The sequence below is a fragment of the Hippopotamus amphibius genome, chromosome 8, assembly GCF_030028045.1.
Source record: "Hippopotamus amphibius kiboko isolate mHipAmp2 chromosome 8, mHipAmp2.hap2, whole genome shotgun sequence".
In the NCBI taxonomy this organism is placed as follows: Eukaryota; Metazoa; Chordata; class Mammalia; order Artiodactyla; family Hippopotamidae; genus Hippopotamus; species Hippopotamus amphibius.
Window position 1 is genome coordinate 124,506,699 of NC_080193.1, and position 26,044 is coordinate 124,532,742.

At 35.7% G+C, this 26,044-nt stretch overlaps 1 protein-coding gene across 2 annotated transcripts in view; it reads right to left on the minus strand.

Moving 5' to 3' along the window:
- Window positions 1–26,044, minus strand: part of AGPS (alkylglycerone phosphate synthase) — a 127,757-nt gene that overhangs the window by 92,519 nt on the left and 9,194 nt on the right. The window contains exons 1-2 of one of the 2 annotated variants that reach the window (XM_057745957.1): window positions 11,100–11,227; window positions 4,465–4,554 (exon numbers count right to left, since the gene is read on the minus strand). In XM_057745957.1, the coding sequence (XP_057601940.1) occupies window positions 4,465–4,544 (80 nt within the window). In that variant the 5' untranslated portion in view covers window positions 4,545–4,554; window positions 11,100–11,227. Of the gene's footprint in view, window positions 1–4,464; window positions 4,555–11,099; window positions 11,228–26,044 lie in introns of those variants that run through there. The other variant, XM_057745956.1, reaches the window with a different exon arrangement.

Below are 26,044 nucleotides of genomic sequence, written 5' to 3' on the forward strand. Positions count from 1 at the left end.
TCAAAGTTACCCTCCTGTCCAAAATATATACAGACAACCAACCACATTTACTCATTAAAATTTTCTACCTTTTCAACGTCCTTTGGTTCAGAAATAGGGGAATACCCATAAATTTTCATGGAGAGTCACTCAGTTTCTGGCACCTAAGGATTTCCCTTTCTTTCTGGTTCTGTTGTATTTCTTTCTTGTGGTATTTTATCCAAGTTTGCTATGTGGTTACAGAGGACAAAGGGTCTGTATTTGTTCAGTCTACTACAATGCCAAAATAGGAAGTCTTTCAAAGACAATTTCAAACAGTGGCCTTGCAATCTAATATTATTAATACAAAATGGTGAATTGATACTGTTTTCTTATACTCATCTTTTCTAGTCACAAATTCCATTTTCTCTTTTAGAAATATCACAACCTTCTTATGCTTCTGCCCTTCACCCTCCCCTGGAACAACAGGAACTTTTGTCACAGGGTAACTTTTTACAATATGATAAACTCTACTGTACTGGTGTATAGAGGTAGAAGGCTCCTGTAAAGTGCTTCCAGAGACCAGAAAGAGAATAATATCAAAACAATGGATGAGTATGGTAGCTCAGTAGTACAGTATAATAGAAAAAGAACAAGAATGAAGCTTAAAAACACTTGGTTTTTAATCACAATTTCCCACAGCACAGGTGACCTCAAGTAAGCTATTTAACCTCTCCCATCCTCAATCTCCCAATTATTTCTAAGAACATACCACTACCCACTTAGGGTTATTTTAAGATAACTCAGTAGGAACTCAATAAGTAATAGCTATTATTATCTTAAATAATGTTTGCAAATGTTTTCTGATTTAAAAAAGAGAAATCTACTAGTTCAGCCATTAACCCTAGGAAACCAGACTAGATATAGAGAAAGCTATGATTCAATTCAATCTAGTTTATTATCCTGTCTGTGGCAAGGTAACAGTGCTTTTGGAAGCACCAAAATGGGAACTGAATATTCTTTAGTTATATTTTATGTAGTACATATTTAATCCTAGAGCATTTAAATTCCATTTCCGCATTTGCAGAACTACCCTCTCTGGATAATGGGTAATTCAGGTAATTCAGTAAGAAGCAAAGGTTACCCTTGCAGGCTCTGCCAGTCAGAGGTACCCTTGTTCTCTTCCCCTTGCCCCCGCTGGATTTGGACTCAGGAGTCAACAGTGCAAAGAAATGAGGCCTTTAAGGAATCCATTCAGGTTGGAGGGGCAGCAGCAGCAATCTTCCGAAGTCTAAAGTCAACAGAAAAATTCCCTAATTCTACTACAAACTAGATAAAAATCTCTCCCAAGACCACTGATTTCCCTTTGCTTTGAATTTATGCTCTCCAAACAATATATAAATTACAAATTTTGTTTTCTACAAATCTTAACTTCAGGAAGGGCATTAACAAGTGTTCTACATCCTGAAAAAGAAATAATCTAATCATAAGTGAATACACTGGGGTTCTAATATTTTTTTCAGTATCTTGTGAGTGTCACACGCTTTATCAGTCACCTACAACCTCTCTGGGAAAATTGGCAAGTCAGGTGCCAACACCCAAAATAAGAGCCAGATTCTAAGCCCCTGGGTATAAGGGTTCATACACTAAGGTATAAATAAGTGTGACAGTTTCTGTGAGTAATCATTCACTTCACACATATACACTGCTAACATAAACCACTACATAGCCTATAGAATTCTACAGAAGACAGTAAGTATCTTACGCTTTCAATGGCACTGTGCACAAGTGCCTATTTGCCCCCATACATAAAACAAAAATGCTATACCTTCAAGGTCCAAAGAGAGAAATGATGACAGTATCTGAGAAGAGAGGAAGTTAATTTTCTAAGTGCAGAAGATTCACTTTTTCCCTCCTGAAGATTTTGTAAAGGCAATCTCTACAGGACAAGTTTCTACTGTTTTAGACATTATTCTATTTAAAACATAAAACACTCAATGTTTAGAACACCAGTAAATTTAATTTTAACCAGAAATTCCTTCTACCTGAATTACACAATTTCTCAACTAAGCCTCCACCAACATGCTGTCCAGTCACACTAAAGAATGGGGATGAGAATGTAGATAATTATTTTTCCCATATAAAAGCAAATGTCAAGTGTACATCTTCACATCTTCCTTAAAATTAGTTACTAATTACTATTCCTGAGGTTTTGTTTCAAGTATGAAGTATATTTAAGTTTAAAAAAAAAAAGAATGATTATGTTGTAAAGGAAAAGAATTTCTCCAAAGAAATAAAAATTTTCTCGCTGATATTTCAATATACTGATATACCATATAAGTTTTAAAAATAGCATATTAATGTCCAATAGATATTAAGTCAAACTGCAATACTGGGCTAGCTGTGACACACACACACACACACACACACACACACACACACAAAAGCAAAGCAAAGCAAAAGGAAAAAAAGGAATCAGACTCATTTGAAAGGCCATCAGGACTTTCAAAAACAAGAGCAAAACAGTTCAAATGCAAGCCATTCCATGGTTTTGACTTTAGCCACATTAGCTCAGCTATATCCTCTGGGTAGTAGACAGAACAAATCCACCTATTCCAATGGACTGACTGAATACTAAGGAAAAAAAGCTCCTCTAAACTTAAAGAGAACCACTGCCTCTGGCTAGATGACACAAAATTTAAACTACTGGGTTCTCAGACAGACTTTGTCTCAGTAAGAATTCTGCCATGCAACATATATCAAAGCTGTTAAATTATCATTAGTACAACTTAGGATTCAGAAATATATCCAGAGAAGAACGCTACACAGATATAATCTTCATTGCTAGGGAAGAACTGACTGAGAATGTGAAATTATTAAGACAGGGAACCACCTGCCCCTACGCACAGCAATAAGAAACAGATGTTGAATCAGAAAAATGGTTCTCAGCCTAAAGAAAGCTGGCAGGTACCAGTAAGGAAAACTGGACAAAAGGTAGAATATGAAAAAAAGGTGAGGTATCCTAAAAAGGTATCAAAATTGAGAGGCAAAAAAAGAAAAATCTGCTTGACAGAGAACATATACATAGAATAAAAAACCTCCCAATTCAGTTTTACAAAGTTTAGAATCCTGTGTTAAAAACACATGGACTAGGACTTCCTAGGTGGTGCAGTGGTAAAGAATCCGCCTGCCAATGCAGGGAACACGGGTTCGAGCCCTGCCCTGGGAAGATTCCACATGCCACGGAACAACTAAGCCCGTGTGACACAACTATTGAGCCTGTGCTCTAGAGCCCGTGAGCCACAACTACTGAGCCCATGTGCTGCAACTATTGAAGCCCACGCACCTAGGGCCTGTGCTCCACAACAAGGGAAGCCACTACAATGAGGAGCCCGCACACCACAATGAAGAGTAGCCCCCTCTTGCAGCAACTAGAGAAACCCCGTGTGCAGCAACGAAGACCCAACACAGCCAATAAATAAATAAAATAAATAAATAAATTTATTTTAAAAAAAAACAAAACACACATGGACTAGAAATAGCCCAATTTATATGTGATGCATCTTGCCACACAGAAAATAAAAAGTCAAGTTTAAAAAGAAAGAAAAAAAAAAAAAGCAATACTGGTACTGATTCATGATATACCTAATCTAATTTTTTACCTAGTTTCAATTTTTAATTTATTTTTAGAGCCAGCATTCAAATATTATGTATTTGTACTCACTGTCCTTCCAAGTTATACCAAAATTCAATAGATAAACCCAAAACACCAGCTTTGGCAGGATCACTGTTGCTTAAAATCAACTAAGAACTCATTTTATAATTCTGTCTATATCTGACAGATACAATACAAATATTTCTTTAGAATTTTTATCAACATATTACCAAAAATATTTCAGAATGTGAAAGTTATCACACAAACGACTAATCTTTCCTCATCACTTCTTCCCTAATATACCTCAGAAAACCAATTTTTAAAATATTATTTATATTTACAAGGACCTTCCATAATAACTTCAACCCAAATTAAATTTCCAGTCTTACACACAGAGTTACTTTGAACAAGCCAATGTCATGGGGATTGGGTTGTGGGTAATTGTACACTTTTTTGGATCCTGATTCAAACTACCTACAGGATGACATTTTTGAGACATTTAGAGAAATGTGAATGTGAACTGGATAATCAGGTATTATAAAATTTCTGTTATTTGGGGGAAGTATGATGATAGTATTATATGATTGGTTATGTTAGGTCCTTATTTTTTTAAGGGATACATATATAAATATTTAGAAGTGACATGACAATGTCAGAATTTGATATATAAAAGAAAAAAAGAAAACAATTATGACATGTTAACAACTTTTAAATCAAGGGAGGAGTCATTCTATCATCTTCTGTTTTTAGGTATGTCTATATTTAACATTATATTTGTTACTTATGTTTAAAATTTTTCACAGAAAGATAAATAAGAGGAATAAAACAAAGCGCAAACCAGAGTTATTTACCTTTTCCCAGTCAACTCAACTTGTCCTTTCTTATTGAAGAAGAACTTGGAATCATTATATCCCCATCCATTCCATTTCATAACTTCTTGCCTAATAAGCAGAAAAATACATATAAATGAGATTTATGCTAAACATCTAAAAACTGAGCAGTGTATCACTGACTGTTAACTTTCACAATCATTTAACAGAAGACTTTATCCACTAATATTATGTTGCTTTAAATAAAATGAATATATATCAAAATGTCTGTGCATTAATATTTCTAAATATAGAATCACTCTGATGAGCAGCACCTGCTTCACAAAGAGCTACCACCACTAAATGTAAGGCATTCAAAGGAAAAAGGAAGAGAGAAGAACAAAGAAAAATATTCTTAAAGTATAAATATGCTTCATTTTGTACACGTTATTGAGTTTACAGTATAGGATGGCCTAAAAAATTCTGCAACTAAAATAAAATTCACTTGAACAGGAAACAAATTTTTGCATATACTAGAAAAATCACAATTATTAATCTTCTGCAAGAATGAAAAAGACCAATTTACAAAGTGGTTCACTAGCACAGACACTACTAGCAGTAGACGCTTTCAATAAAGTAGACTGAATATCTGAACACTGATTTTACAAACATTCTAAATCAACTTCAGCTTCCATGTAAATACCTACATCTACCTTGACCTACATACTAACATTAATGTAACAGTTAACGACCATATCAGTTTTCAATATTCCAAAACAATATGTTATCTTTAACTTCCAAAATGCCAGTATTTCATAGTTTAAAAAAATTGTTTTCATCAAAATCAATGACTTACTCATTCAATTTTAACATTACAGAAGAATCAGATAGGTCTGGACCCATGCAGAACACAATAAGCAACCACACTGAGTTCTGTGTCAGCATTTAATATATATTTTAGCATCGTACCCTAGTATACTTGGGCCACTGAAATAAACTGATAGTGAATCTTTTTATTGCAAATTCAGTGATGCAGTTTATGATGAAAATACTTGAAGAAAACTCTCATCTATGCATAAAATTATTTGCTTCATTAAAATTTCAAAATACATCACAAGAAAAAACTCTGTAACTATGTGTGGTGATGAATGTTAACTAGACTTATCATGGTGATAAATTCACAATATACACAAATATAGAAACACTATGCTGTACACCTAAAACTAGTATAATGTTACACATCAACTTTACCTCAATTTTTAAAAAAAATTTCAAAATAAAGACGTACTATTATAAAGTGTTCTAATTCTCCATAATTCTCAAGGGAGAAAATGACTACTGACAAGCACATTTTTTATTACAAGCATAATTCTTCTGGTTCAAAGGCTTTTCAAACAAGTAGAACACTAACACAATACAACTGAACCAAATACAGTCATTAATTGTGTAATGAAATCCCCATCTACACATAAAATTAAGAAAAAAGAAACTGGGAATGCTCTCTTTAAAATTAGAGTTTACTATCAATAAAAACTACAGTTCCTATACAAAAACAAAATGTTCAAAACATCTTAAAGAGTATCAAATTCAGAGATTAGATTTGTAGATGAGCCTCTTATAAACTATCATTCAATATTTTCTGCTTATTTCACAACTGTACCTCACTGTAGACTGAGATTTAGAAAGAGAGCTTTTGGAAAATCTCTCTACAGAAAAATCTCATGACATGTTATACCACTAATATACTTGTTTTCTTAAGTTTATACTTTGTAAAAACAGATTAGGTTATCATCCACTTTCCTTTTTTTCATGATTATATTCTCTTCACTTTTATCAATATAAATTTACCTAATATTTTATTAAATTTCCATAATAATTTACACGAGAATATATTTTAGTTAACATCTTTACTTAACGTTTTATATGTGCATACATTTTTGCATATGAAATGAATTTTATTAGTGAATTTAAACATTTGTCATTAAGTCTGTACTCTATAAAATAGTAATCTGGTATTACACAGAATGCAAAAATACCAGTATAGTCATTTTGCCTTGGTATTACAAGCGCTAGGCACGGGAAATTATTTCAGTATAGATGTTTAATTTGGCATGTCTACATAGCTTAACAATGAGAATCATTTTCCTTAAAATTATGCTTAGAATTAAAAAAAATTATTCCCAGATGGCCTCAAAGTAAAAAGCTAAATGTGATTACATGTGTTCACTCTTAACACTTACAAAAAAAATGAATCAAGGTAAGCAGGAAATATCTGCTGCTGTACATGGAAAAATGAAAAGATTTACATACTCAAGACTGGAACTTAAATTTTCAGTTGGTTAATATCTTAAAAAACTTCCAAGTTTTTAACTGTAGGCTAAGGTACCTTTTTCTCTCTTTTCATCTCAATCAAAAATTCTGCCTATGATACAGGCCTTAGCATATTTATCAACTTTTGGAGTCTTCCCAGAAGTTGAAATACAAGGATTTGTAATGCATTTGTACCTCAAAAAAAAAAAAAAAAAAGGAACAAAAAAACAAACAAAAAAAAACCACACAATGTTATGTTGCTTAAATAGTATATAATTAAAATCTAGACTATCCCAAAACCAATCTTCTGTTATTTTCAAAGTACCCCACATGTTAAATAAAAAGTAGGCAAATTTCCTAGGTTTCTGGTTTTAAACTTTTATACACATGTATCCATTCAAATTACCAATATTTTCTATGACAATTAAACACAACTATGTAATTACATTAAACTTTAAAATAACTTCTTATACAGAAGAATATAACGGTTATACTGAAGGGTATTACAGCATTAACGTTTTAAAAATTAAAGTAAAACTTAACAAGATCATAGAATTCTAAAACTAAAAAGTCCTTAGACACCATCCAGTTCAACTGCTCAGTTTTCAGATGATGAAACGTGTGCCCAGAGAAGTGCTCATGACTATACAGCTAAGTTAGTTGTGAGCATCTTGTCATTCTTCCTCTTCAGAGAGGTAATATTTGAAACCCACTAAGTCATGCTCTCAGGTAACTAAAATGATTTAAAAGAACCTCTTCATCACATTAATGTTTTTCTAAGCACTACTACATGTTATTATAGTCATTCTTCTGCACTTGACCTAAAGGAAAACATGTACAAATCAAGGAATCTGGCTGTATTAGGACACTCAATAACTTGTACTCCCTTTACTCTAGAGGATAAGGAATTCTGCCATTCAGAATAATGATTCCAAAGCACAAGCACTGAAATGAAGAATGATCAAAGAATCACCAACTTTCCATAAGATTCAAATAAAAGAATTCAATATTCAACTAACCACAGAGATCAATTAACCAGACTGATCTCTCAGACTTTCCAATTCTTAGCACTAACTGCAATTTAATGTCTTCAAAATGTAAGAACCTCCCCCCCACTCCTGCCAAGAAACAAGAAAATCTGGATTGATTTTACCACACACACACACACACAAATCCAATGTTTTACACATTTACACATCTGACCACAGTACCAAATAATGAAAAAGCACATTGTATTAGCTGGCATAACAAAAGAAAGAGACATTAAAATAGCATTACATATACACAAGGTGGCAGTGTTCTCCCATGCTATATGTACTCAGTTTTCTGCATTTCCCAGTGCTGTTTTTTGCACAATTTTTAAATGAAATTTTAGACAACATTATCTTTATCGGAACCATAGAGTTCCTTTCTTTATTCTTAATATGGAAAATTTTCATTTTTAAGTCTCTGTACAAACATATATTAAGTCAGATTACTACTCCTCTACTAGTGATGAATTGCAAGCATCCTGATACAAACACATAGTTGCTACCATTAGTATTTCTAATCATGATGGTTTTCATTAGGAAGTAAAGAAAAGGAAAATATTCTTTGAGGTACTTTTATTTGGAGTTAGCAATAAAAAAAAGTTCAGCTAGCTGATAACTAAAAAAAAAAATCTTTTTCCAATATAATTCCAATAATCAAAATTCTAATACAAGATACATCACTGGTCAGTTCAGATTAAAAAAAACAAATTTTTATCTATATTTTCTAATTTAAACAATGAGAAAACGACCATATGATCTCAGAGCTTCTGAAAAATAAAAACTGAAGTATGAAACTTAAGCCCCAATGCTGGATTTCTCACTAACCAAGCTCAATATCAGTTAAATTCAAATTAATTTCATATGTATTATAATATGTAGAAGTTAAAAAAACTGTTTTTAATCTTTCAAGGATTTTTGGTGCTAATTAAAATCTTTATTATCTGGTAATGTGTTTAATTACTTTAAGACCCAAATAATCTAAAGGAAATCATGAAAGTGAAGTAAAAAATAAAAGTGATGAGAAAGATACCAAGATTTGATAAATAAAATAAATATTTCCCTGAAAAAAATATGCTACAAAAAATACCTATAAATGAAACAATATTCCTACTAGTTTCTTTTATTAAAAAAAAAAACAAACAACTGAAACTGAGTTCCCATTAGAAATATAAATGCCTAATGAGGAGAAACACCTGCAGAATACTGTTTAATTCTAAATTTAATTTAAAATGTATACGCTTTTAAAGTACATTTAAAATCATGTTCACGTCTAGTCTACATGTCCTACAAAATTATTTCTAAAAACACTGAGTTTTTTTTATTGAAGCAAAACTCCCATACAACTATTTACAACACTTACTGTCTCAATCTAACAGTGCTACTAATCCCCTTTCAAATAGTTGTTAATCTAAGTAGCTTAGTTATAAGTGTAATAATTTATGCATACTATAAAAGAGAGCCCCTTTACCAAAAAGAATAGGAAAACTCAAATAGAAGACATGGATAGATAATCACCACTTAATTTACACCACTACAAATCTCACAGTTCTAAGACTTAAAAAATTTGACTTTGAAAAAAGATAAATGCCGTCAGGCTTTGAAAGCCTGACACTATCAAACATCTGAATCATAGAATATTTCCTTTTGCCCTGGTATGAAACTCACTAACACTTCTAACTATTTTATTTCCTACAGAGAAAAACTGGCCAACTGGAATGGCCAGGAGGCTTGACAATTTTATTTTTTTCATCATGAGTTTATCTATTAGCACTCTAACTTTGGTCATTAGTGAAGGTAGTTAACACAAGTCAAACTACCTACCTATGATTGATTCTGGGACCCTAACAAGATCAGGTTTCTGGACAGGTCAATAATATAACACCCGTGACCAACAAGATAACAGTGCACTTCTTGCAAAACCTGGCAACCCTTTGAACTTCAACATGAATTTCAATCTTCCCTCAATATCCCCTAAATTAAAACTCTAGTTGCCATAACAAAAATTTGGCCCCTCAATGTAATAAGTCAATTTTCTAATTTTATCCAATGTGATAGTGTAAAATGGATTAAACATTAGAGTTTAGACACAGAAAGTTGTTAGCAAGAACATGGAAAAGAGCAACTGACAACCATTACTGGTAAATCACTCCACAGAGCAATGGTGTGCTAACTTTTCATAGGTAATGCCATTTCTATGCCACAGCTATACAACTCCTGGGTACACATCTGGGAGGGATTCACACACAGTTCCATAAGGAAACACGTGTGATATATTCTCTGGAGCATTATTTGTGAAAGTAGCTGGAGGAATGGATGAGTGGTAAGTAAATTCCCTGAAATACTATGCAGCAATCAGAAGCAGAGAGGTAGACAGACATATATAGAAACACGAAGAGATTTTTTTAAACAGCAGTGAATACAAAAGGAGAAACAATATGATCTATTGCATAACAGGATCATAACATTGCATAATACCATTTAAGCAAATTAAAAATACACATTAATTAATACTGCATATTTTATAAAACACATATACATATATTTAAGAACATTCACGGGTACCCATGGGAGAGGGGAGATGAGATTAGAAATTAGAGACTGAGTAAATAAAAATAAAAGAGGCCTCACATTCATTCATAGGCAAATGCCATGAACTAAAAAAGTGTGATTACCACGACTCTGAACCTGAAGCAAATACGCTGTTCAGCCCTTGAGTCTCAGTGAATTTTCTCTCTGTTCCAAGAAAACAATTCTTTCTTTCACATCATACAGAAATTCCATGATGGCTCGTTATAAAACCCATTGGCTGGGTTACTTAGCAATCTCTGCAAGTTGTTGGGTCTTTTTAAATGACAGAATTCCATTACAAATGAGTCAGCTTCAAACATACAGCAAATCAAATACATATTTAATTTCCTACAGTCAACTTTTCATATCATAGTCTGCAAGAATCTGGTACTGCGAAGAAACTTTTGAAAACCTGAATTCAAAGGTCAAAAGTTGTGTCCGCAAGGTCCAATTGCTAATATACTCACTATGAATTAATGAATATAAGAAAAAGGAATACACAGGTATGGGGGCAAAAATCTTATTGACAGAGGCACAAAGAAGTGGGGAAAGAAGGGAGGAATGGGGTAAATAAAGCAAGGCCAGATTTATTTACTACCCCTTGGTAGAATAATCTGGCACTCATTACTCACTGCAGGCTCCTCAGGCACATTCCCTTACCCCCAAACTTGTCTTACACCCTACCAAATTCTACCAATTGGAAATTCATTATTGTTTGAATAACCTCTTTGAAAATGGAAATAGAGACTATTAGTCATTCATACTTACAGTCGTACATATTCCAAATATTTTGTGACAGGGTAGGCGTGTACACACGCATACACTCACACAAACTTGGTATCTGCCATTCTGAAGGCCTGGAAAGACACAACCATTCTATTGTTCACCCTCATGTGTTGGTCTCTGTAATGAGGAAAACAGCCCAAATCAGTATCAGGGAGTTGTCTTAGCAAAAGACAAAGAACAAGGATGTATACTTCCCCTGACCATGTGTGCTCCCTGAACAACACTTTAAATTTCATAATTTGTTTTCTCCACTGTCCACTTTTAATCTAATCAATGTGGCAATTTAGGTAATCAATTCCAGAATTTCTCTACAACCAACTGGGAAAATGTCACTTAACTTTCACCGCTCCCTCCTGCTTGTTAGTAATTGGAAGAGAAACTTTATCACAAGCTTATTAAGTGACCAAAGTTTGGCCATTTCTGGTACAGCATTTCATTTTTGCAAAAACTATTAAAACTGAACAAAAGAATATGAATGTCTCTAAAAACTTGTGTGTCATTTTACCATGAAAACCAAGCCACTGAGTTCCCTTTCTTAGCTGTCCTCCAGGGGACAACTCAATATCCTTGATAAGACCCTAAAAAGGCCAAGACTGGAGTCCACACCTGCTTGATATACATAATATTTTAGCTGTAACAAGTGTTCTTTTTACTTAAAATAATAACTGTAATAACAAGCAGCAGCCCCTTCTACTTTAAATGATAGGTAGTTGGGATTGTTACCTTTGCTTCTGGCAAACCCACAGAAAAAAATGAGCCCCACAAAGTTTGTGGGGAGAGAAAAGGAAATACTAAAATCAGGACCCAATCACAACCACAGAGGTTCTAAAACTTCTTGGAAATATAACTATCACCTTGGGTACTCATTTTAAAAGCAGTCCTGATGTGGAGAAAAGGGAACCCTCATGCAGTGTTGGTGGGAATATAAATTGGTGCAGCCATTATGGAAAACAGTGCGGAAGTTCCTCAAAAAATTAAAAATAGAACTACCATTGGGGCTTCCTAGGTGGCGCAGTGGTTGAGAATCTGCCTGCCAATGCAGGGGACACGGGTTCGATCCTTGCTCCAGGAAGATCGCACATGCTGCGGAGCAACTAAGCCCATGCGCCACAACTATTGAGCCTGTGCTTTAGAGCCTGTGAGCCACAACTATTGAATCCCTATGCTGCAACTACTGAAGCCCATGTGCCTAGACCCCATGCTCTACAACAAGAGAAGCCACCGCAATGAGGAGCCCGCGCACCACAACGAAGAGCAGCCCCCACTCACTGCAACTAAAAAGAAAGCCCGCGCACAGCAGAAAAGACCCAACACAGCTAATAAAATAAATAAATAAGTAAATAAATTTATAAAAAACAAAACAAAAAAGAACTACCATAAGCTCCAGCAATTCTACTCCTGGGTATTTACCCAAAGAAAATGAAAACACTAATTTGAAAAGAGATATGCACCCCTATGTTCACTGAATCATTATTTACAATAGCCAAGAAGCAACCTATGAAGATGTGACTGACATACATATAATGGAATATAACTCAGCCACAAAGAAGAATGAAATCTTGCCACTTGTGACAACATGTATGGACCTAGAGGGTATTATACTAAGTGAAATAAGTCAGACAGAGAAAGACAAATACTGTATGACTTCACTTATATGTGGGAATCTAAAAGACAAAACAAATGAACAAAGTTATAGCAACAGAGTCATAGGTACAGAGAACAAACAGGTGGCTGTCAGAGGGGAGGTGGGTGGAGGGATGAGAGAAATAGGTGAGGGAGATTAAGAGGTACAAACTTCCAGTTACAAAGTAAAAGTCACGGGTATGAAATGTACAGTGTGGGGAATATAGTCAATAATAATGTAAATGGTTTAAAATCAAGCTGCTCTCACCCAAACTCTATCAAAATCAGGAGGCACTGGAATTGAAGAAAGAGGAAAGAGAAAAACTTTAAACTCACTGCAGTATAAAAGAGGAGAGACCTGAGTAGAGTTTTGTAACAAAACAGGGCAGCAAGAGGACAAAGTGGGGGCACCCACCTTGTGGAAGATGGGAAAGGGATAACAGGAAATGGAGATTTAGTTATATGACAGAAGAGGTGGACAGATCTATATCCAAATTTTACAAAGGATTATCCTGGAAGGAGGAATGACAGCTATGCAGAGACAATATTTTCTGATCCAAATTTTGGAAAGTTGATCAACCATGGAAATTTACCTAGTTAATACATGTTCAAAGGGTTACAAAGCATAAAAATTAAGATAATGATTTATCAAATAATTTGTCTTTAGGATAATGTTTATTCACATTCCAATATATGTGGTCACCAAGGCCACATACCATGTAGAGGCAGTGGTGGGCCATGACTCCTAAGAGCAACTGACAAGAGTTGCAACATAAGAAATAGCACAAGGGTGACCAACATGTGCATGATACTGACCAGCAGCCTACCATGTAGTATGAGAAACTACTGATGCTCTTTACTCTTGGGGTTCTTCCTTTCCTCTCTAATGCATAAGGTGATTATTAATTAGAAATTTGTTCTTGCTATTAAAATGCCATGGTCTCCACTGAGGACTTCCCACTTCTTGCTGTGCTTCCACCTTCAGAAACTATTTCAGTACAGGATTCTTATTACTCCTTTCTATACAAGTTACTGCAATAGTAACAAGTATTACATAATGCTGTAAAGCTAAGCATTTTCAAATCATTATTTCACGTCCTTCTCACATCAATCCAGTGATGTAGGTGTTATTACCTCTATTTAAATCAGGTTGAGAGTCAGTAACTTGTCCAGGGTCACAAAAACAGCACATGATACAACTAGGATTTAAATTTTGGTCTTCTGGCTCCACCATTCCTTTAAGTATTAAGTTACGATTTCAACTTTGCAAAATGTTTAAATTTTTTCAAAATAATATCTTGGGAGAAAAAGGAAACTGCTGACACTATAATCCTTAAAGTGTATCACCTTATATAGAGAGATTTGTCCAAACAGTAAGTATGAGCCAAGTGAATAAGTGTGGAGTACACATTATTTACTAATAACAATAAGTGGTTTAAATTGGCACATCTAAGCCAGTTGCCTCAGCTCTCTCTCCTTCTCATCACCTCAGAGGCCCAGGCAGGGTTAAGAACAGTTTCCTAGGCTTCCTATGGTCATGTTTTGGTTTCCCCTTAGCAACTCAGGCCAAAGCATATAATTTCCTTTTGTCTGAATTTCTAGAAAGCTGCTTTCTTAAATTATAAGATAGGAATCGGTTCAAATATGACAGCAGTCTTCTCCTAGGATTCCAATCACGTCCAACTCTTTATTTTTGGTCAAAATTAAGTCCAAACAAGCAGTTGTCCTTTATTTCTGGCTCTGCCAACTAAGATAAATGAATCATGTATTCCAATGCTCTCTGACCCATTAAAGCCCTTTTAAAAAAATATGCCTTAAAAACATTCTTAAAGATTGAATCATAAAATGGTTATCATAGCATTCTTTATGATAGGGAGAAACTGTGAATATATTCTATGATCATCCAAATCCTCTCACCAATGTTTTCACCCTCAGATTTAAGAATTTTTGCATTATAACATAGAATAATACTCTTTCAAGTTTTCAAATCTATGTTTCTTTGAAATGAAGTTGCCCTTCCATTGCTGTTCCAGCCAGCATTCCCCGCTCATAAATCTGTTACAGCACTTAGCACCTTGCAGTAATAGAATACACATCACTCTTCCTTAGTAGAACTGCAGGTCCCGGAAGGCAAAAACTATGTTCTAATCCTCCCCAGTACTTAGCACATAGAAAACACTGAATAAACTACCTACAAACTTGGGTAGATGAAGTTTCAAAGGGATGAGGAGATGGCAAAAGACTATCCAGCTGATTTAAATGAAGTAAAGACTCCAGGTCTAGAAGTTACATTGCATGATAGCTAACAGTATTTTTTTAGAGTTACTGTTCATAATATGAGAAATCATGGGGAAGAAGTAACAGACCCAGTGTGCCCTCCCCTCAATTCTCAAAAACAAAAAGAAAAGATCCCCAAAACAAGAAACCCTGAAGCCTGGTGTCAGTAAGCAAAGGTCTTTCAGAGAATGGCACAAGAAAAGGGGTGGAAGTCAGAAAATGTGATGTGAATAAGAGACCTTGCCTAAAACAGAAGAGACAGGCAAGTGAGAAGCTGAGATTTTAAAGGTACAGACTTTAAACAGTGGTTGGAGGTAGGAGGTTATGACTTGACTCCATCTACACTAGTCTCACTGTTACTTTCTAATATGACACATGTGCGCCTCCCCTTAGGGTGTTTGCACACACTATTCTTCTGCCTGGAATACTCATTTGACTAGATATGAATACAGCTAGATTCTGTCGTCTTCAAATATTTGTTCAAATGCCATGTTCTCCAATAACACCCTATTTAAAATTTGAACCCTACCTCCTTATACTGTTCACTTTTTCTTTTTTCCACAACACTTATCATCTTTTAAGAGACTTAATAATTTAACTAAACACAATAAATAAGTAATCGCCCATTTCATTCATTAGAACGTAAGCTCCATGAGGGTAAAAATCTTTGTCCCTTTTGCTCACTGATACGGCCCAAGCAACTAGAACACAAGTGACTGATAAATACCTGTTTAGTGCACAAAATGAATGTGAGAAAGACTGAAAAAAAAATGAATACAACTTGGTAATATTAGGATAGTATCAAGGAAAAAGCTCTAGACTTGAGAGAAAAGGTCTGGACACAAATCTAAGCTCTACTCTTACTACCTAACAAGTGACTATTTTCTGGCAAGTGTTTATGAACTTCAGTTACTAATCTATAAATTGGGTAACTGTGAGGATCACATGAAATAAACATGTACAAAAGCAGCAGAGTGACCACAGAATCAATTATTAATTTGAATAATTCAAAAGAGAGTTCAATCTGAAAAGAATGAAAAGAGGCGCATGGCCAAGATGGCAGAGTAGAAAGACCCTGAGCTCACCTCCTCCCACAGGAACACCAAAATCATAACTATTTACAGAGCAACTATCTATGAGAATGACCTGAAGATGCAGAAAAGGTTTTGCACAACTAAACATATAAATAAGGAACCACAAGATAGGTAAAAGGGGCAGAGACATGGTACACTGAAGACCCACAACCCCATATAGGCAACCCACAAACAGAAGGATAATGGACTCCAAGGAGAGGTTCTCCCCAAGGAGTGAGGGGTTTGAGGCCCACATTGGACTCTAGCCTGGGGTCCTGCACTGGGAAGATAAGCTCCCAAAACGGCTGACTTTGAAAGCCAGTGGGGCTTGCATATGGGAGAGCTAGAGGGCTGTAGGAAACAGAAGGAAGGAAGGGAGGGGAGGGGAGGGGAGGGGAGGGAAGAAAAGAAAAGAAAAGAGAAAAAAAAGAAAAGAGAAAAAAGAAATATGAAAAGTACAAAAGGAAAAATCTCATTGGTAAAGGCAAATATACAGTAAAGGTAGTGGATCAACCACTTATAAAGCTAGTAGGAAGGATAAAGACAAAAGGAGTAAAAATCATCTATATCCACAAGTGTGTACCCACAAAAGAATGTAAAATATGACATTACAAACAGTAAACATGGGGGAGGGTGTAAAAACGCAGAATTGTTAAAATGCATTTGAACTTCAGAAATCAACAACTTAAAATAACCAAGTATATATGACTGTAATACAAACACAAAAAAGAGAAAACAATCCAAAATAAGACTAAAGATGATCATCAAATCATAAAGCAGGAGAGCAAAAGAAGAAGGGGGGGGAAGGAGTACAAAAAACACCCCCAAAACAACTAACAAAATGGCAGTAAGTATATACCTATCAATAATTAATTTAAATACTCCAATCAAAAGGCATAGAGTGGCTGAGTGGAATAAAAAACCAAGACCAATATACATGCTGCCTACAAGAGGCTCACTTCAGATCTAAAGATCCACACGAGCTGAAAGTGAGAGTATAAAAAAGGCATTCCAGGCAAATGGACATGAAAAGAAAGCCAGGGTAGCAATAGTTAAAACAAACAAAACAGACTGTAAAACAAAACCTGTAACAAGAGACAAAGAAAGAAATTACATAATGATAAAGGGATCAATACAACAACAACAACTAAACAACTGTAAATATATATACACCCAACACAGGAGCACCTAAATACATAAAGCAAATATTAACAGAAATAAAAAAGAGAAACTGACAATAACACAGTAACAGTAGGTAACTTTAACACCCCACTTACGTCAATGGACAGATCACCCAGACAATCAATAAGGAAACACTGGTCTTAAATGACACATTAGACTTGAGTAAATTAACAGCTATACAGAACATTTCAACCAAAACAGCAGAATACACATTCTTTTCAAGTGCACACAGAACATTCTCCAGAATAGATCACATGTCAGGCCACAAAACAGGTCTCAATAAATTTAAGAATACTGAAATCATATGAAGCATCTTTTCCAACCACAGTGCTATGATACTAAAAAGCAGCTATAAGAAAGTAACTGCAAAAAACACAAACACGTGGAGTATAAACAATGTGCTACTAAACAATCAATGAGTCACTGAAGAAATCAAAGAGGAAATCAAAAAATACCTGGAGATAAAATGAAAATGGAAACACAATGATCCAAAATCTATGGAATGCAAAAAAAGCAGTTCCAAGAGGGAAATTTATAGCAATACATGCTTACCTCAGGAAACAAGAAAAATCTCAAATAAACTCTAACCTTACACCTAAAGGAACTAGAAAAAGAAGAACAAAACGCAAAGTTAGTAGAACAAAATAAATAATAAAGATCAGAGTCGAAATAAATGAAATAAAGAGTAAAAAGCAAAGAAAAGATCAATAAAACTAAGAGCTGGTTCTTTGAAAAGATAAAATTGATAAACCTTGGGACTTCCCTGGTGGTCCAATGGGTAAGACTGCGTGCTCCCAATGCAGGGGGCCCGGGTTCGATCCTTGGTTCGGGAACTAGATCCTGCATGCATCCCTCAACTAGGAGTTCTCATGCCGCAACAAAGAGTCCACATACCACAACTGAGAAGCCGCATGCTGCAACTGTCTGAATACCGCAGCTAAGAAGTCCACATGCTGCAACTAAGACCACATGCCACTACTGAAGATCCCACATGCCGCAACAAAGATCCCACATGCCGCAGCCAGGACCTGGCACACCCAAAATAAATAACTAAATATTTTTTAAACATTGATAAACCTTTAGTCAAACTCAAAAAAAAAAAAAAAAAAAAAAAAAGGAGAGCGAGAGACAGGGCCCAATTAAATAAAATCAGAAATGAAAAAGGAGAGGTTAACAACCAACACCATAGAAATACAAAGGATAAAAAGAGTTTACTAAAAACAACTATACACCAACAAATTGGCCAATCTTGAGGAAATGGATGAACTTCTAGAAACACAATCTCCCAGGACTAAGGAAGAAATAGAAAATATGAACAGACTGGGTACTAGTAATGAAATTGAACCAGTAATTAAAACAAAACAAAACCTCCAAAAAAACAAAAGTCCAAGACCAGACAGCTTCATAGATGAATTCTATCCAACATTTACAGAAGAATAACACCTATTCTTCTGAAACTATTCTAGAAAAACTGAAGAGGAAGGAATACTTCTGAATTCATTCTACGAGGCCAGCATCACCCTGATACCAAAACTAGACAAAAACACCACAAACAAAAAAATTACAGGTCAATATCACTGATAAACATCGATGTAAAAATCCTCAACAAAATAGCAGCAAACCAAATATAATAATACATTAAAAGGATCATACAGCATGGCCAAGGACTTACCCCAGGGGTGCAAGGATGGTTCAATAGCCACATACACGACATTAACAAACTGAAGAATAAAAATCACACAACCATCTCAATAGATGCATAAAGAGCTGACAAAATTCAACATCCATTTATGATTAAAAATTCTCAAAAAGTGGGTACAGAGGGAACATATCTCAACATAATAAAGGCCACATATGAAAAACCCACAGCCAACATCACACTCAACAGTGAAAAGCTAAAAACATTCTTCTAAGATGAAGAACAGGATAAGGATGCCCACTGTCACCAGTTTTATTCAACGTAGTACTGGAAGTATTAGCCACAGCAATCAGACAAGAAAAAGAATCCAAATTGAAAAGAAAGAAGTAAAACTGTCATAACATGACATGATATTACATGTAGAAAATCCCACAGATGCCACCAAAACACTACTAGAAATCATCACTCAGTTCAGAAAAGTTTAGGATACAAAATCAATATATAGAAATATGTTGCATTTCCATACACTACTGACAAATTATCAGAGAAATTAAGAAAACAATCCCATTTAAAACTACATCAAAAAGAATAAATACCTAGGAATAAATCTAACAAAAGAGGTAGTAGCCTTGCACTTTAAAACTATAAGACGATGAGGAAAGAAACTGAAGATGACTCAAACAAATGTAAAGATACACTGTGCTCATGGATTGTAAGAATTAATATTGTTAAAATGATCATACTACCCAATGCAAAGTACAGATTCAATGCAATCCCTATCAAAATACCAACTGCATTTTTCACACTAAAACAATTCTAAAATTTGTATGGAAACACAAAAGACCCCAAATAGCCAAAACCACCTTTACCTACTTGAGAAAGAAGAACAAAGCCAGAGATATTACACTCCTTGATTTCAAACTGTAATAATCAAAACAGTATGGTATCAGAACAAAAACATACCCATGGATCAATGAAACATAACAGAGAGCCCAGAAACGAACCCACACTTATATGCTCAATAAATCTATGGCAGAGGAGGCAAGACAAGACAGTCTCTTCAATAAAAAGTGCTGGGAAGAGGACGGTTCAAGATGGCAGAGTAGGAGGATGTACACTCACTCCCTCTTGCAAGAGCACCGGAATTACAACTAACTGCTGAACAATTATCGACAGAAAGACACTGGAACTCACCAAAAAAGACACCCGAAATCCAGAGACAAAGGAGAAGCCGCAATGAGACGGTAGGAGGGGCGCAATCACAATAAAATCAAATCCCATAACCACTGGATGGGACATTCACAAACTGGAGAACAGTTACACTACAGAAGTCCACCCACTAAAGTGAGGGTCCCGAGCCACACATCAGGCTTCCCAACCTGGGGGGTTTGGCAATGGGAGGAGGAATCCCCAGAGAATCAGACTTTGAATGCCAGTGGCCTTTGATTGCAGTACCTCCACAGGACTGGGGGAAACAAAGACTCCACTCCTGGAGGGCACACAAAAAGAAGTGTGCACATCAGGACCCAGGGGGAAGGAGCAGTGACCCCATAAAAGACTGCACCAGACCTACCTGCTGGTGTTGGAGGGTTGCCTGTAGAGGTGGGGGGCAGCTGTGGCTCACCAAGGGGACAGGGACACTGGCAGCAGGGGCTCTGGGAAGTGCTCATTGGCGTGAGCCCTCCCAGAGTCCGCCATTAGCCCCACCAAAGAGCCTGTAAGCTCCAGTGCTGGGTAGCCTCAGGCCAAACAACCAACAAGGTGGGAACACAGCCCCACCCATTGGCAGACAAGTAGATTAAAGTTTTACTCAGATCCGCCCACCCAGCCCTACACACCATCAGTCCCTCCCATCAGGAAGCACCCAGGAGCCTCCTAGATAGGTTCTTCCACAAGAGGGCAGACAGCAGATTCAAGCAGTTTCAGCAGTATTTCATACTATGGAACGGAAAACCACAGCCACAGAAAGGTAGAGAAAATGAAAAAGCAGAGGACGTTGTACCAGATGAAGGGACAAGATAAAACAGCAGAAAAACAACTAAATGAAGAGGAGATAGGCAGCCTTCCAGAAAAAGAATTCAGAATAATGTCGGTGAAGATGATCTGGGACTTTGAAAAAAGACTGGATGCAAAGATTGAAAAGTTGCAAGAAAAGTTTACCAAAGACCTAGAAGAAATAAAGGACAAACAAACAGAGATATGCAACAGAATAACTGAAATGAAAAATACACTAGAAGGAACCAATAGCAGATTAACGGAGGCAGAAGGGCGAATAAGTGACCTGGAAGACAGAATGGTGATAATCACTGATGTGGAAAAGAATAAAGAAAAAAGAATGAAAAGAACTGAAGACAGCCTAAGAGACCTCTGGGACAATGTTAAACACACCAACATTCACATTATAGGGTTTCGAGAAGGAGAAGAGAGAGAAAAGGACCTGAGAAAATATTGTAAGAGATTATAGTTGAAAACTCCCCTAACATGCAAAAGGAAACAGCCACTCAAGTCCAGGAAGCGCACAGAGTCCCAGGCAGGATAAACCCAAGGAGAACATGCCAAGACATATAGTAGTCAAACTGACAAAAATTAAAGACAGAGAAAAGTTGTTAAAAGCAACAAGGGAAAAATGACAAATAACATACAAGGGAACTCTCATAAGGTTAACAGCTGATTTCTCAGCAGAAACTCTGTAAGCCAGAAGGGAGTGGCATGGTATATTTCAAGTGATGAAAGGGAAGAACCTACAACCAAGAATACTCTTCCCAGCAAGGATCTCATTCAGATTCGATGGAGAAATCAAAAGCTTTACAGACAAGCAACAGCTAAGAGAATTCAGCACCACCAAACCAGCCCTACAACAAATGCTAAAGGAACTTCTCTAAGCAGGAAACATAAGAGAAGAAAAGGACCTACAAAAACAAAACAATTAAGAAAATGGTAATAGGAACATACATATCAATAATTACCTTCAATGTAAATGGACTAAATGCACCAACCAAAAGACACAGACTGGCTGAATGGATACAAAATCAAGATCCATATATATGCTGTCTACAAGAAACCCACTTCAGACCTAGGCACACATACAGACTGAAAGTGAGGGGATGGAAAAAGATATTCCATGCAAATGGAAATCAAAAGAAAGCTGGAGTAGCAAGACTCATATCAGATAAAATAGACTTTAAAATTAAAAATGTTACAAGAGACAAGAAAGGATACTACATAATGATCAAGGGATCAATCCAAGAAGAGCTATAACAATTATAAATATATATGCACACAATATAGGAACACCTCAATACATAAGGCAAATGCTAACAACTATGAAAGAGGAAATCAACACTAACACAATAATAGGGGGGGACTTTAACACCCCACTTACACCCATGGACAGGTCATCCAGGCAGAAAGTTAATAAGGAAACACAAGCTTTAAATGACACAATAAACCAGCTGGATTTAATAGGTATCTATAGGACATTACATCCAAAAACAGCAGAATACACTTTCTTCTCAAGTGCACATGGAATATTCTCCAGGATAGATCACATTTTGGATCATAAATCAAGCCTTGGTAAATTTAAGAAAATTGAAATCATATCAAGCATCTTTTCCGACCACAATGCTATGAGATTAGAAATCAGTTATAGGAAAAAAAAACTGTAAAAAACACAAACACATGGAGGCTAAACAATATGTTACTAAATAACCAAGAGATCACTGAAGAAATCAAAGAGGAAATCAAAAAACACCTAGAGACAAAAGACAATGAAAATACAACGATCCAAAACCTACGGGATGCAGCAAAAGCAGTTCTAAGAGGGAAGTTTATAGCAATACAATCCTACCTCAAGAAACAAGAAAAATCCCAAATAATCTAAACTTAAACCTAAAGAAACTAGAGAAAGAAGAGCAAACAAAACCCAAAGTTAGTACACAGGGAGAAATCATAAAGATCAGAGCAGAAACAAATGAAATACAAAGAAAACAGTAGCAAAAATCAATAAAACTAAAAGCTAGTTCTTTGAGAAGATGAATAAAATTGATAAACCTCTAGCAAGACTCATCAAGAAAAAGAGGGAGGGGATTCAAATCAATAAAGTTAGAAATGAAACAGGAGACGTTACAATGGACACTACAGAAGTAAAAAGCACCATCAGAGACTACTACAAGCAACTATATGCCAATAAAATGGACAACCTGGATGAAATAGACAGATTCTTAGAAAGGTATAAACTTCCAAGTCTGAATCAGGAAGAAATAGAAAATATCAACAGGCCAATCATATGTAATGAAATTGAAACTGTGATTAAAAATCTCCCAACAAACAAAAGTCCAGGACCAGATGGATTCACAGGTGAATTTTATCAAACATTTAGAGAAGAGCTAACACCCATCCTTCTCAAACTCTTCCAAAAAATCGCAGAGGAAGCAGCACTTCCAAACTCATTCTATGAGGCTACCATCACCCTGGATACCAAAACCAGACAAAGATACTACAAAAAAAGAAAACTACAGACCAATATCACGGATGAATTTAGATGCAAAAATCCTCAACAAAATACTAGCCAACAGAATCCAACAACACATTAAAAGGATCATACACCATGATCAAGTGGGGTTTATTCCTGGAATGCAAGGATTCTTTAATAAACGCACATCAATCAATGTGATACACCATATTAACAAATTGAAGGATAAAAACCACATGATCATCTCAATAGATGCAGAAAAAGCTTTTGACAAAATTCAACACCCATTTATGATAAAAACTCTCCAGAAGGTGGGCACAGAGGGAACCTACCTCAACTTAATAAAGGCCATATATGACAAACCCACAGCAAACATCATTCTCAATGGGGAAAAACTGAGAGCATTCCCTCTAAGATCAGGAACAAGACAAGGATGTCCACTCTCACCACTACTATTCAACATAGCTTTGGAAGTCCTTGCCACAGCAATTAGAGAAGAAAAAGAAATAAAAGGAATCCAAATTGGGAAAGAAGTAACACTGTCACTGTTCGCCAATGACATGATACTATACACAGAAAATCCTAAAGATGCCACCAGAAAACTACTTGAGCTAATCAATGAATTTGGGAAAGTTGAAGGATACAAAATTAACACACAGAAATCTCTTGCATTTCTATACACCAACAATGAAAGATCAGAAAGAGAAATTAAGGAAACAGTCCCATTCACCACTGCAACAAAAAGAATAAAATACCTAGGGATAAACCTAACCAAGGAGGTAAAAGACCTGTACTTAGAAAACTATAAGACACTAATGAAAGAAATCAAAGATGACACAAACAGATGGAGAGATATATCATGTTCTTAGATTGGAAGAATCAACATTGTGAACATGACTATACTACCCAAAGCAATTTACAGATTCAATGCAATCCCGATCACATTACCAATGGCATTTTTCACAGAACTAGAACAAGAAATTTTACGATTTGTATGGAAACACAAAAGACCCCAAATAGCCAAAGCAATCTTGAGACGGAAAGACAGAGTTGGTAGAATCAGGCTTCCTGACTTCAGGCTATACTACAAGGCTACAGTGATCAAGACAATATGGTACTGGCAGAGAAACAAAAATATAGATCAATGGAACAGGACAGAAAGCCCAGAGATAAACTATGGTTAATGAATCTACAACAAAGAAGGCAAGGATATACAATGGAGAAAAGGCAGCCTCTTCAATAAGTGGTGCTGGGAAAACTGGACAGCTACATGTAAAAGAATGAAATTAGAACACTCCCTATCACCATACACAAAAATAAACTCAAAATGGATCAAAGACCTCAATGTAAGGCCAGACACTATAAAACTCCTAGCGGAAAACATAGAACACTCTTTGACATAAATCACAGCAAGATCTTTTTTGATCCACCCCCTTGAGTAATGGAAAGAAAAACAAAAATAAATAAGTGGGACCTAATCAAACTTCAAAGCTTCTGCACAGCAAAGGAAACTATGAGCAAGACGAAAAGACAACCCTCAGAATGGGAGAAAATATTTGCAAACGAATCAACAGACAAAGGACTAATCTCCAAAATATATAAACAGTTCATCCAGCTCAATATCAAAAAAACAAACAACCCAATCAAAAAATGGGCAGAAGACCTAAATAGGCATTTCTCCAAAGAAGACATACGGATGGCCAAGAGGCACGTGAAAAGCTGCTCAACATCACTAATTATTAGAGAAATGCAAATCAAAACTACAATGAGGTATCACCTCACACCAGTTAGAATGGGCATCGTCAGAAAATCTACGAACAGTAAATGCTGGAGAGGATGTGGAGAAAAGGGAATGCTCTTGCACTGTTGGTGGGAATGTAAATTGATACAGCCACTATGGAGAACAGCATGGAGGTTCCTTGAAAAACTAAAAATAGAACTACCATATGACCCAGCAATCCCACTACTGGGCATATACCCAGAGAACACCAAAATTCACAAATACACTGTTCATTGCAGCACTATTTACAATAGCCAGGACATGGAAGCAACCTAAATGTCCATCAACAGATGAATGGATAAAAAAGATGTGGTACATACATACAATGGAATATTACTCAGCTGTAAAAAGGAATGAAACTGGGACATGGATGGACCTAGAGACTATCATATAGAGTGAAGTGAGTCAGAAAGAGAAAAACAAATATCGTATATTAACACATATATGTGGAATACAGAAAAATGGTACAGATCAACTGGTTTGCAAGGCAGAAATAGAGACACAAATGTAGATAACAAACATATGGACACCAAGTGGAGAAAGTGGGGAGGCTTGGGGTGAATGAATTGGGAGATTAGGACTGCCATATATACATTACTAATAAGAAAAAAAATACCAAATTGTACACTCTAAATATATGTAGTTTATTGTATGTTAACTGTATCTCAATAAAAGTTCTTAAAAACAATAAAAAATAAAAATAATAAAATAAAATACAAATAGACCACCAAAAAAAAAAAACTGGCAGAGAACCTGAAATGACATTTTTCCAGAGACAATACACAGATGTCCAACAGACACATGAAAAGATACTCAACATCACAGATCATAAGGGAAATGCAAATCAAAACAAAGGGTTATCAAATCACACCTGTAAGAATG